This window comes from Giraffa tippelskirchi, chromosome X (assembly GCF_054371585.1).
Source record: "Giraffa tippelskirchi isolate mGirTip1 chromosome X, T2T-mGirTip1v1.2.pri, whole genome shotgun sequence".
Taxonomy (NCBI): domain Eukaryota; kingdom Metazoa; phylum Chordata; class Mammalia; order Artiodactyla; family Giraffidae; genus Giraffa; species Giraffa tippelskirchi.
The window spans coordinates 17,011,027-17,024,418 of NC_137289.1; the positions used below are offsets into that span (position 1 = coordinate 17,011,027).

Here is a 13,392-nt window from a genome sequence, read left to right on the forward strand (position 1 = left end):
TTAAGCACTATTTTTAAAAAAAATTTATTGAAATATAGTTGATTTACAATGTTGTGTTAGTTTCAAGTGTACAGCAAAGTGATTCAGTTATACATATAGATACATATTCTTTTTCATATTCTTTCCCATTGAGGTTTTATCACAGGATATTGAATATAGTGCTGTATAGTAGGACCTTGTTGTTCATCTACTTCATATATAGTAGTTTGTATCTGCTAATCCAAACTCCTAATTTATCCTTCCCCCACCCTGTTACCCCTTTAGTAACCATAAGTTTATTTATTTTCTGTGTGAGTCTGTTTTGTAAACAAGGTCATTTGTATCATATTTTAGATTCCACGTATATGTGATATCATATGATATTTGTCTTTCTCTATCCGATTTACTTCACTTAGTATTATAATTTCTAGGTCCAAAGGACTATTTCTTATAGAAGTTCTCCCTGTGTTATTCAAGTCAGTTCAGCCCCCACCCTCCTTTTATTCATGATTTAGACATCAGAGATGGCCCATGCCATTGCTGTGTTCCACATCAAGCATAAGATGGTACTGATTTCCAACAGACTTGGGTACGAACCCCAACTTAGCTGTTTACTTGCTTTCACTCATCCTTCCTGAGTCTTATGTTTCTCGTCTGTAAAATGAAGATAACACCTGTGTGAAAATGTTGTAGTGAATATTAAACAAGAACGAAAGCATGCAAAGACTTAGCATGAAGCAATAGCCTTATAAACCTCAATATTTAGGCTTCACGATTTCAGTAGGAAGTAGGTTTTATCTCTGTTTTACAGGTGAGTCAGCTGAGGTTGGTGACTGATCCAGGGTCACCAAATTTGTTTTATGATTTCAAGTCCAGGGCACTTCAATCCCCTTGGCTGCTTCTGGACCAAGACTGCAGAAACGGATAAAACAGGCAGCACTGATGGTTGGATGTGACCACTCAGATGAGCTTTAGCTGCATTGAAGGTGGCAACTCCCAGTTCTTTTTCCTCTGACATTCCTTTAATTCTGTGTGATTCAAGGTTTCTGTTTAACAGCTGAAACTCCATTCTTTTCTCTCCTGTTCACAGAAGCCCAGGGAGACGGAGAGTGTTTATAGTAGGGTTAACCTGCAACCCACCTCACCCCTGCCCCCCTAGCATGTTATCACTGATAGTGAGTTTCTTTGAACACAATACAACTTATTCCAACATGCCACAGTCAAGAAGTGCTGCGCAAGATGTATTCTAGGGAGAATAAATAGGTCATTTGGTAGTACAGGGTTCCTGTTGGAGAGTGATGAGAAGATTGGTGGGGTCAGTAGGAGTCTAAAAAGTTAAGAATTGATCTCACAGGCAATTGGAGGTTCTTAAGTAGGAAAGCAGGAAGAGTAAAGTGGTGGTCTGCAGCGGGGTTCAGAAAACCTGGAAGCCAGGGGGTCCACTGAGTTATTGAAATGAGCTAGACTGAATGAGATGAAGGCCTGAACTAAGTCAGTGGCAGTGGGAATGGAAAGGAACGAACAGATACAAGAAGGCTTGTGATGGATTGGATATGCATGGGCGAGCAAGGAAGGAGAGCAGTCAAGTGATAAAGCAGGTTTCCTTCTTTAATTCTATTTTGCAGAAATGTAAACTATAATGATATTGCAGCCCTAGGATTCAGAATCCTGATGGAGGAAAGGAGAAAATCCAGAATGTGCTGAAGGGCAGGGAAAACCCAAGGTTACACATTGGTAGGACATGTTTCCTAAGAGTTTTTTTTGGCACCACTTGGCATGTGGGATCTTAGTTCCCCAACCGTGGATGGAACCCATACCCCCTGCCAGGGAAGCTCAAAGTCTTAACCACTGGACTGCCAGGGAATTCCCTACAGTCCTTTTTTTTTTTTTTTGCCGAGTTATTTGGGTAACCTGCTGCACGTTTTCAGATCCTAGGTTAAGTGACTTTGTGATTAGTCATGGAGACATGCTGCTGTCTGCATTTAGGACTTGATTCTGGAACATTGCAAGTGGTGTTCTGGTGATAGAGAGCACTTGGTGAGTTATTCTCTTTGGCATCTCACCAGCCAGTAACTAAATGTTTGCAGTGATTCAGAAAAGACTTTCCGAACCTGACATTGAGATCGTCTGATAGATTGTACACCCCATGACTCTGGGAATAGGCTTCCTTAAGGGCAGAGATACTTGTTTTCTTCACAGCTGTATTCCCAACAGAGAACAGAGCCTGTCACTTAGTAGATGCTCAATAAATAATTGTTGGATGAGGAAACGAAGCCAGGGGTCACGAGTGCCTGGCTCACCATTGTACCCAGTGTTGCGTGCCATGCTGATGGAATTGAGTTGAAATGTGTTGGACAGCATTTGGACTGGTGACACAAAATTTATTTGGTTTTATATGCTGTGAAATACAGGAAAATCATGTTCAGTCAATAGCTCTTTACATGGAATATTAAGCAATAACAAAACTATATTCATTCTTTTGCCAGTGATGATCTGGAACGATTTATGGAAAATCAAGGTGCGTCCAGTCCAGGTATCCTCATTTTAACAACAAGCCTCAGCAAACCTTTCATGCGACTGGAAAAGTATGTTACCCTCTTGCAAGAGTTGGAACGGCATATGGAGGTAAGGGAAGGTGAATTGTTTTAAGCTCGAATACAAAGTATGGGCTTTGCTATGGAGGCAACAGCTAGTCCACCTCCAAACTAGCCTTGGTGAGGAGTTCAGGAAAAATCTTGGTTTCAAAATTTACTTGATCCAGTCTTCCCTCTTCCTGGGGTTTTAGTTTTCCTCTTTATGCAGCAAGATAAGAAGGGGACTTTTGTTTTTTCCTCTGAAGATTTAAAAATTTTTAGACTTATTTTTATTAATTTTTTCTAGCTTTCTTTTTGAGGTATGACTGACCAATAAAAACTGTATACATTTAGATTGTATAATGTGACTTTTAATAGGTGTTTAATGTGATTATTCATTATACACGTACATTGTGAAATGATGACCATACAATCAAGTTAATTAGCACATCCACCACTTTTTTTTGTGAGAACTTTTAATGTCGTCTTTTTTTTAGCAATTTTCAAGTATACAGTTCAGTGTTATTAACTATAGTCACCATGCTGTACATTAGATCCCCCAGATTTACTCATCTAATAACTGAAAGATATTCCCTATTTATTATTAAATATTCATGGTCATTCTCCCTCCCCTCCCTTCTCCCAGCCTCAGTTTTTCTCACTGGTTGATTCAGATGGTGGTTCTACAAAGAGATCTTTCACCAAGAAATCTTCTGTTGCTCTGTTATGTGAACCAACTTTCTTGTGGGAGATAAACAAAGCAAAACAGCATCAGAAAATGCGCAGAACCTTTTTTTTATTATTATAGACAGGAGCATTTATCCCTAGGTCACTGCAGTCATTTAGCTTTCTGAGTCTAGATTACAGTGGGAGATTCTGGTATTTCTTGAAAGAAGAATAAATGGGTCCACTCTCAGTTTCTTTCTTTATGCAGCCAGACATCTCTATCAAAGTCCCCTTGCATTTTTTGCCTCAAGAGCCCAAATCCTCTTATTAAAAGCCAGTCAACAGGGGTAGCTTCTTGAGTGGTTCTTGTGCATTGGAGCCTGGGGGATGGGGTTGTGGGTGGGTGAGGGGGGCCTGGAGGCTGCATTTACCCTACTTGTTCTTCCTGTGTCTGGGGAAAGGTTTTGAGGTTTGAAAGGGTTTGAATATCTTTAAAGAAAAAAGTTGCATGCTGCCAGTCATGTCAGCATTTGTAAGGATTGAAAGTGTGTACTCTGAGCGAAACCACATTCTCAGGTTCTTTGACCTGCCAGAAATCTGCAGGCAGTGGGGAGCCAGTGAGTAATGCCAGCCAGAATGAAATTTCAGTTAGAGCCCGGCAAGGTGTCGAGCCCTGGATGGCTTTCCAAAAGCTAAACCAATTTGCTGAACCGTTTGAGGTTGGCCCCTCCTTGTTTCTCACAGAAATTCAGAAATGAGCGGCCTCTGGTTCCGTAACTGCTCGGTGCTGAAGTGCAAATATTAATACACACTTCACCGGAGGAGATAAAATCCCAGGTGCTCCTCCTGCCCGGATCCTCTGACTTGGAGCCTGTTTCCATTCCTTCTCCATGTGCTGGTGGTGCCCTGCCTGTGGCTGCCGTTCATTTCCCACTATGAGATTATACCCCAAGTATGAGTTCACCATCTGGTAAGACACTTTATCCAGCTTTCTGATCACTGACCACGGCTGGCGGCTCATGATAGAGTAACATTGGAACTTCGCGGTGGTCAGCTGATTTGGGGAAGGATAAGTTATAAAGGAATACAACCTTTCTTTTCATCAGCAGTGCTGTTCGTGGCTTGGGTTAGACCCTTAGTCTACTCAGCTCTATTTTATCACTGGAGGCTGGTTGCACAGCAGATATCTTCCCATTACCCCAGCGGAAATTCAAAGCTTAGCTGGATCTCTCCCCAAGGAGCTCCACTTTCCTTTCATAAAGAGTTATGCAGGTGCGGACTCCTCAAAGCCATTTTTTAAAAAAATGGCTGTGTATTCGTTCTGAAGCTAATTCGTTTTTTTGGCTGTACCGCCAAGCTGGTGGGATCTTAGTTCCCTAGTTCCCCAACCAGGGATTGAACTGTTGCTGCCTGCCTTGGAAGCACAGAGTCTTAACCACTGGACCACCAGGGAAGCCCCTCAGAACCATTTTTGAACCTGTTCACTTTTGGGGATTGTAAGTCCCGTGAAATTGCAGACCAAATAAGCTTACTGAAGAAGGAGCACATGGTATGAAACTTGGAATTTTTTCCTGTCCACTAGGTTTAGTCTGCTGAAAGAAAATGGAGGAGGTTTAGCATATGAGATTGGATTAATTTTTCTCTGAGCACCACTCAGTTTCTGCAGTTCCCTACCTCTTATCATTTACTAACAACATGACCTAATGATGACCCCAAATAATTATTATTTGCTATTATATCCACAGTATAATAGCAAAAGAGGAAATGGAAACTCTTGCCTCAATAACCAAATATATGTTACCAAATATATAATGTATTCCGAACTGTCTTAATTTCTTCATCACCTAATCATTAGAGGTGCTGAGATTCCAAATGCTCAAGTGCTATTTTATTTTTTAATCTTGAAATTAGCATATAGCAAAACTGATTTTTTCTTTGAGGTACAGTTCTATGACTTTTAACACATGCATAGATTTGAGTTACCACCATAACTGATGCAATACACAACAGTTCCATCATCCCTCAAAATGTCCTCTTTTGATCTCTTTGCAGCCACACCCTCCTCCCACCCCACCCCCTGGCAACCACTGATCTGTTTTCCTTTAATACTGTTTTAAAATGTATTCCTTTGATAGGATACGCATCCAGATCACCAGGATATTCTGAAAGCAATCATAGCATTCAAAACTCTCATGGTAGGTGATGCTCTAAAATTATTATTCTCTATTTCGTAGTCTTTGTTTCTGAAACAATGACTTGTGTGTAATGTGTCTTTCCTTTTGCAAAGGTCTTTGGAGTGGAAACAGTAAGCTCTAGTGACCGTATTGCAGTGATTGTTTCATTTCATGTTTTCTTCCAAACATCATGCTTACCTGTGAAAGGTTGCCAGGCTGAGGGTGTAAAGTACTCACATTTGAAGTCTCTGCCACATTAAGCATGGATGTGTAGGTGGGGGGTTTCCTTTTGTCTCTTTGTCTTTACCCCTGTGTTGCTCACCTTACGTCTGTGCAACTCGTCCTTCACTGATTGGCATCAATACTGGATTCATCTACTTATGCCAAAAGGTGTGAGTCTATTCTTTGCATAGGAAAAAGAAATCCTTCATCAAATCTAAAAGGAAAAAAAAAAACCAGCTAAAATACAATTGCCATATATAGATTGCTATCAAAGGTACCTTTATCTTAAATCTCGAGCATGATGGCTTAATGTCCTCTTGAAACCACTGATGTAGAACCGCTTGGTGGCATTTTAGGAGGAAAGTAAATGTTATTTGGGGTGATTGATTAAGTTGAGCTTCATGTTAGACATTTCTGTAGTATTCCAAGTGATGGGGATCAGTGTTCAGTTATTGATTCTTGCTATAAGATTATGATGCAACTTTCACCATCACCTCATTTTTGTTGCTGTTGAAAGATCTGTACCTGACGGGTTAAACAGCAAATTGAAGACCAGAGAGTAAGGTAGCAGGTTAAATTTGCTGTGGTAGACAAAAAATGGTCAAATATTAGCAGTTTGACATGGTTCAACCTAATAGAACAGGCCACTGAAAGCTGTGGCATTTGTTATTGTTATTTGTGTCCCCTTTCTTTTTTCCTGTGTAGATTGAATATAACATGTCTTTTTTGAAAACAAATTAGTTCTAGTCATTTGACATGTTGTACAAGTTGCTTTGATGGTTATAGTATACTTATTCCCATTCCAAGTGCTTCAAAAATGTATCAGTTTATTTCTTCAAGTTTCCATTTACCTGAAAGGGACAGCAGAGATTTTATAGAAAGCACACCCCAAAATGCTATGACAGTCATTTGGAAACAGGAATATAACTAATCATATGCTTATTTTCATATTCAATTTGGATTGAATACTGTTAAATTATTTTAAGATAACTGCATTTTCTGAAACAGTGAGATATATACATATAGTAATTATAGCCCACATATTGTTTCTTGGCTTGTATTTTCAACTTGTATTTGTGAAATTCAGTTGTATCTCTTTTTCTAATCCTTTTAAGGATAAAAATGAACTTAGTACTTTTTATAGCAACCTACTACTAGTCCCAAAACAAAGTGTAGGACAGTGCATGTGTTTCATTATAATATCAATTTGAGTCACTGTAGCATAAGGAGTTTAATTTTCTCTTTTTCAATAACTCTTGGAGTCATTTTATAAATTAAGATGTTATTTGGTTGGAAACTGAGTTAGGAAAATAAGATTGCTTTGTAACTCAAAGCACTATTTTTGCAAAGATAGACAAGATGGAGGGGAGGTGGAGCCAGCAGGGATTCCAAGCAGCAGATCTGAATGTACTGCCCCTGTTTGATGTAATTCTGCAACTTATTTTCCCACACTCCTTGCAGGGAGGGAGAGGCAATCCCCTTCTACCAGTTCATCTTGATGTTTTGACAAAATGAGAAGTAGCTCTTCCTTACAAAATGTCTGGGGGCTCAAGGCTAGCGATTTAAGGTAGTAGGTCTTTCTGTCTGTCCAGAATGGAGCTGGTGATGGGATTTGTGATGAAGAACAGGGACTCAGTGGAAATCTGAGAGTCAAGAACCACATCTTATTTTAGTCTTGTTTTAGGTCTGTTTTGGAAGAATTCCTATTCCATTATGTTCTGCTTTGGTTCTGTAGGGACAGTGCCAAGATCTCAGAAAGAGAAAACAGCTGGAGCTGCAGATCCTTTCGGAGCCTATTCAGGCATGGGAAGGGGAGGATATTAAAACCTTGGGGAATGTGATCTTTATGTCACAAGTCATGGTGCAGTGTGGAACAAGTGAGGTAAGATGTTTCACAGCTCAACACCACTTCTTCCATCTCTTATATGTTTCTTCCTGTATGTCTTCTCCCATCAAGGTCAAACACTCGAACTTTTGCATCAGAAGCTGAGGACCTCTTCTTTGCCCAGCCCTCTGCTTGGTGCTGTGGGAGGGAGTTAGGAGGAAAGAACAGCCATGATCTTGATCTCTGCCTTCAAAGTACTCATTAGAGACAGATGAAAACGCAAGCTGCAACTGGAAAACAAATCAAAATAGTCCATGACGGATTGTGACGTCCCAACAGTAGATTCCATAGAAGTTCAGAGAAGGGAGAGAGCAAGGAAAGACTATGGAGACAGGACCCGAGGAGGGGGCCATGAAGAGAAGAGGGGAAGATTTTGTAAGGGAGAGGTCCTTATTGTCTCAGGAGAGAGCAGGAACTCGGCGGCCTTTGTTCTTCAGGGCACTTGATTGGGAGCAGAGGAAACCTCCCAGGCAGAGTGCAAGAGCGAGCTGATTGAGAGGCAGGTTGTGAAGAATGTCAGATGTCAGGCAAGTGTAGTTCAGATGGACGCAACAGGCAGCAGGAAACCATGCCAGGCCTGAGTGGTAGAGAAACACAATGAAAAGGCTGTTTATGACACCATCCGGCAGCCATGCATGTCCACTAAACTGGAGGGGATGGGGCTGGAGACAGGCCAGCTGGGTTGGAAAGTGGTAAGTAAGTAAGCCCCCCCACCCCCACCCCCCACCCCCGCCAAGAAGTTGATGGTGGAGAGAATGAAACTTAAGGGTCAAGTCTGAGACTTGTTTGGAAGGGAAAGCCTATAGGAAGTGGTGAGCCAGGGGCTAGAAGAGATGACAGATGTCATTTCAGACCTGGTAACTTTCAAATGATGGTCAGTATCCAGATGGAGGTGACTTGTAGGCAGGTGTTGAAAAGGTATAGAAATGCGGGTAGGAGGTCAGAGTTAGAGGCAGAGGCTTGCTTACATGTCGCTGACAGATGTGCTTTCTTGGAAAGTAAATGTCCAGAGAGAGGCGCAGAGGCCTGAAGATGGATTATGTCTTTTATGAAGGGGGTGGGGTAGGGGAAGAAGGTTGATTACATCACCTGGCATGATTTATTGGGTACTACAATCATCTTCTCCTCCCCAAACATCTTCTTCTTCTCCCTGACAGGTCTGTGTCAGAGATTCATTACTTTGGGTTAATGTGGTTACCAAAGGGGAAAGTGGGGAGGAATAAATTAGGAGTTTGGGATTAACACATACCAACTACTATACATAAAGTAGATAAACAACAAGATTCTACTGTATAGCACAGGGAACTATACTCAATATCTTGTAATAACCTATAATGGAAAAGAATCTGAAAAAAATATATATCTGAATCACTTTGCCATTCACTTGAAACATTGTAAATCAACTAGGCTTCAATTAAAAAGAACATTAGAAAAAAAATAAGCAATCTCATGTAAAATGCAGATACCCTGGGGAAAGTTAATGTAGTGACTCTAAAGTCTTTCATACCTTTGAGATAAACCTCTTGGGTAAAGCAAGAAGGAAATAGTGCCAGAAAAAGAAAGTGGAAGACAGAGGGAAATTAGCGGAGTGTGTTGTCATGGAAATTCCAGAAAGAACATTTGAAAGCGATCAGACTGCTGAGGGCTGCAGAAAGGTCAGAGTATGGAGACCAAGAAACCATGGGATGTCACAAAAAGGCAGTGATTGATGACTTTGAGAGAGCGACAAGGGTGCAGTTAGGGAGGGATCAATGGGGAGAAAAAGAAAGCAGCCAGTAATTTGGCAATAAAACGTCAAGAAATCAAGCCACAGGGGGCAGATGAAATCCTATGAAATGGACAAGAGATGTGCCTATGCTAAAGGCAGCAGAAAAAGTGAGTTAGACAGGAGAAGTGACTGGAAGCAGAAGCAGGAGATAACATGTCTGTAGAAGGAAACCAAGCAAGAGAAAGATGGGAGAGAACGCAGAACACTTGTTAGAAAAATTAGCCTTGAAAGGTTGCTCTTCTCAAGCAAGAGGAAGGAGATGGAGCTGGGCTTGAGGATAATTGTAGGTAAAATGGCTGGATGTACAAGCCCAGCGCCATCTTCGGCATTTACTCACTGCATATCTGCTCAGGGAGTTCAGAGAAGCATTTGTGTCCAAAATTTCCTTTAGTGCCATTTTAAAAAGTATTTCCTTCTTTGTTTTATGTGGGCATAATAATTATTGTGTAGTTACTGATTAACAGTAATTTTAGGAAGAGTTTAACACCTGTGTTAAGAGCAGTGGTCCCCAACCTTTTAGTTACCAGACATGGGTTTTGGGGATGACAATTATTCTACGAATGGGAGCGGGGTGGTGGGATGGTCTGGGGATGATTCAAGCACATTTCATGTATGGTGCACTTTATTTCTATTATTATTACATCAGCTCCACCTCAGATCATCAGGCATTAGATCCCAAAGGTTGGGGACCCCTGTGTTAGAGCATAATAAATTTCTTATCACTTGAACCCCTTTATTTGGCCACTTTTCAAAGTAAAATCATATTCACTTTGAGAACCTCAAGACTTATATTGTGCTGTGGTTGCATCATGGGCAAGAAGGCATTAACAGTGTGACTTTTCAGGGTTCATGCTTGGGAAACAAGCATGGTCATTTGTATTTAACTGTTACATATAAATGGACTTCCCAGGTGGTGCTAGTGGTAAAGAACCCGCCTGCCAATGCAGGAGATGGGGGTTCAATCCCTGGGTCAGAAAGGTCCCCTGGAAAAGGAAATGGCAACCCATTCTGGTATTCTTGTCTGGAAAACTCCATGGACAGAAGAGCCTGGTGGTCACAAAGAGTCGGACACAACTGAGTGACTGAGCACACATGTTGTGTATAGGAAGGAGACAGATAAACTGGATTTATATACATTTCAAAGTACAATTAAGCGAGTTTTGTACTTTTAAGTTGGGTATATTTTTTAAAAAATCACTATTTGTGTTTCATTGCCTTATATAAGATCTATCTTACAAAAATGATTCCAGAAATTCTTAATAAACAAAATGTGCAATTTCTGTTTATGTGTAATCTTTTTCCCTCCACTTCAGGAAAAAGAAGAGCGGTACCTCATGTTATTTTCAAGTGTTTTGATAATGTTATCTGCAAGTCCTCGGATGAGTGGCTTTATCTATCAGGTTAGTAGATTTCATATAAAGCGACAAGACAGATAATGAAAACAGGTTTTCATCTAGATGCACTGTTTCCACTCTGGTATTAAGAGTTCCAGTCAGAAAAGGCAGAATGTCCTGACCCTTCGTATAATTAAACAATTTATGAGAGCAGATATTCCTTTGAACATAGACCTTTGTGTTAGCATAGAGTTTATCCTGAACCTCCATTGCTCTGGTTATGAGATCGGTCATGAATGTGTAAACAGAAATCAAAGTCTGCAACTAAGTAAATTAACAGCAGCATTTTCCAGGCCTAGATCATATCATTATTGCTGAGAAGATATAAAGCTGACACTTGCCTCTGTGATTGTCTTATTATAGTCATATCATATGACTCAAGTTTCTGAGATGGAAGGCATTCAACTCCTTAGGAAATTCACCTTCTTTCAGCTGACTCCCAAGACACTGAGTATTATAAGTTATTGTTGCCTATCCTATCTTGGCCTAGCAATGACTAATTTTCATGAAATTTGAGTTTTTGCTTTGTTGACGGACTCTCCTGAAAATCTGTTAGAAGGGTAAACTGTGATTAAATCCTGACCTCATGATTTACGTTGTGTTAGGAAAACACAACCCACATTTTCCCGTTGCTTTCTTGTCTGATTAAAATTTAAAGCAGAGAAACACATTATCTATTGACAGACCGGAGAAATATGTCTCACTATAATTCAGCAGTGGTTCCTACGAGGGTCAGAAAATCTAACAAAAACAGAGACATGTATAACCACAGAATTAATGGGGATGTTCTTTTTCTGGTAGGGAAAAATACCAATAGCAGGAATGGTGGTGACTAGATTAGATGACATTGAAGGGAATGACTCCACATTTGAAATCACAGGTAGGTAATTGTCTCTTCTTCAAATCCTTTTTGAAATGAAGTGGGGTTTAAATAAATAAGTACTATTATTTTCTGTTATATAGTCCATGAGCAAGTTTTCCATAGACATGGTCGAGTATATTCCATTTCCTTGGATAAGTAGGCTACAGCAAGAGGAGGGAAGACTCGTGGTCATTCACGAGCCTCAGTTTTGCCATTAGTTTCAATCTTCTCTTGCATAAGAGCTAAGAAATCACCAGATGAACGGATGAAAATACAGTTTTCTCTCCCTTCTGTCATCTATTCCCTGGTGGCAGAGGAGCCAAAGATGTGTACTTTTATCAGCAATTTTATCTTCAGCCTATGAATTAGCAAGATTTGTGTTTCTAAAAAGTGCTGGAAAGCCATAAAACTTCCCTCACAGATCGAGCAATCTGCCACACCTTGGTCATGCCCCCCAACATTCTGGCCTGTTGTCCCTTTTGCCAAACCTGTTTGATATCCATGTAATGGTTGCACGTTTTTCACTGATACAACTCAATGGCTAACACTAGGATGCTGGCCTCAGACCTTAACCCCTTCTTTCCCAATAGGGAGTCTGAGATTTGGTGTTGGCCTAAAGACCAGTCTTAGTTGGATCTAGCTTCATCTTTGATATTGGGTAAAGCAGTACGCTATTCTCCTTTTAGACTACGAACTAGATGGACCCTGTGCTTAAATTTGGGAACTGTGAGTTTGTTTAGAGTGAAGTTTTATATTACTTCCAAGATTCTGCAAGCAGTAGAAATCAAGGATGGTTTTTATAAATCAAATACAAGTATTTATATCTTTATTATCATGGCTTATCTGTTCCTGATAGAAGAGTTTCAACAGGGTTAACTCATAGGTATGGAAACTTCTCAAGATAGACACCCAAGTCCTAGCTGCAAGAAGCGTGTTTATGAATGAGGCAAGCTCAAGGTCCTCCTTGTCTTTTGTTTCCAAATGCTCCTAATTGGGTGATCCAGGTAACATAGTAGAGAGAATTGTGGTCCACTGCGGCAACAACCAGGACTTCCAGGATTGGCTGGAGCACCTGTACAGGCTGATCAGAGGACCCGCCTCTTGCAGTTCATTATCCAAAACATCATCGTCATCTTGTAGTGCTCACTCCGTAAGTAGCGTGTCTGCCCTGTCCAGGGATTATTGAGTCTCTTGTCAAATCCTGCCTACTGAGGACTTACAAGAGTGGTGAGCATGCCCTTAGCCTTTGGATAGTTTGGATTTGTAGGATTAGAAGTACAGTCAAACCTCATTAATTCTGCTTTCTTGTTATGGGGGAGGCCCATCCCAATTAACATGGAGTTTGAGATATGCAGCTTTGTTTGACAGTTATTAAGGTACTCCAACTGAACTGCTAGCAAAGTTTTTCTAACCAGAAGTCCTGCTAAGATGTTTTAGTGATAAACAGGATTTATTTTACTTAGTAACAGTTATGCTCATCAATGCTTTGGCTCCAATCTTTTGGCCACCTGATGTGCCGAGCTGACTCATTGGGAAAGATCCTGATGCTGAGAAAGATTGAAGGCAAAAGGAGAAGGGGGGTGACAGAAGATGAGATGGTTAGATAGCATCACTGACTCAATGGACATGAATCTGCACAAACTCTGGGAGATAGCGGAGGACAGAGAAGCCTGGGGTGCTTCAATCCATGGGGTCACAAAGAGACAGACACGACTTAGCGACTGAACAACAATAGCATGCTCGTATTAATAATGTGCTGACTCTGGGAGTTGGTGATGGACAGAGAGGCCTGGCGTGCTGCAATTCATGGGGTCGCAAAGAGTTGGACACGACTGAGCGACTGAACTGAACTGAACTGAAGGCAAAAGA

At 40.8% G+C, this 13,392-nt stretch overlaps 1 protein-coding gene across 24 annotated transcripts in view; it reads left to right on the forward strand.

Annotated features, from left to right (window-relative positions):
• The window catches only part of ARHGEF6 (Rac/Cdc42 guanine nucleotide exchange factor 6), a 112,666-nt gene that overhangs the window by 85,958 nt on the left and 13,316 nt on the right, over positions 1–13,392 (forward strand). For all 24 annotated transcript variants that reach the window (XM_081564915.1, XM_081564916.1, XM_081564920.1 and 21 more), the window contains 6 exons: positions 2,466–2,604; positions 5,354–5,413; positions 7,350–7,496; positions 10,581–10,667; positions 11,463–11,541; positions 12,528–12,673. In XM_081564915.1, the coding sequence (XP_081421041.1) occupies positions 2,466–2,604; positions 5,354–5,413; positions 7,350–7,496; positions 10,581–10,667; positions 11,463–11,541; positions 12,528–12,673 (658 nt within the window). The remainder of the gene's footprint in view (positions 1–2,465; positions 2,605–5,353; positions 5,414–7,349; positions 7,497–10,580; positions 10,668–11,462; positions 11,542–12,527; positions 12,674–13,392) is intronic.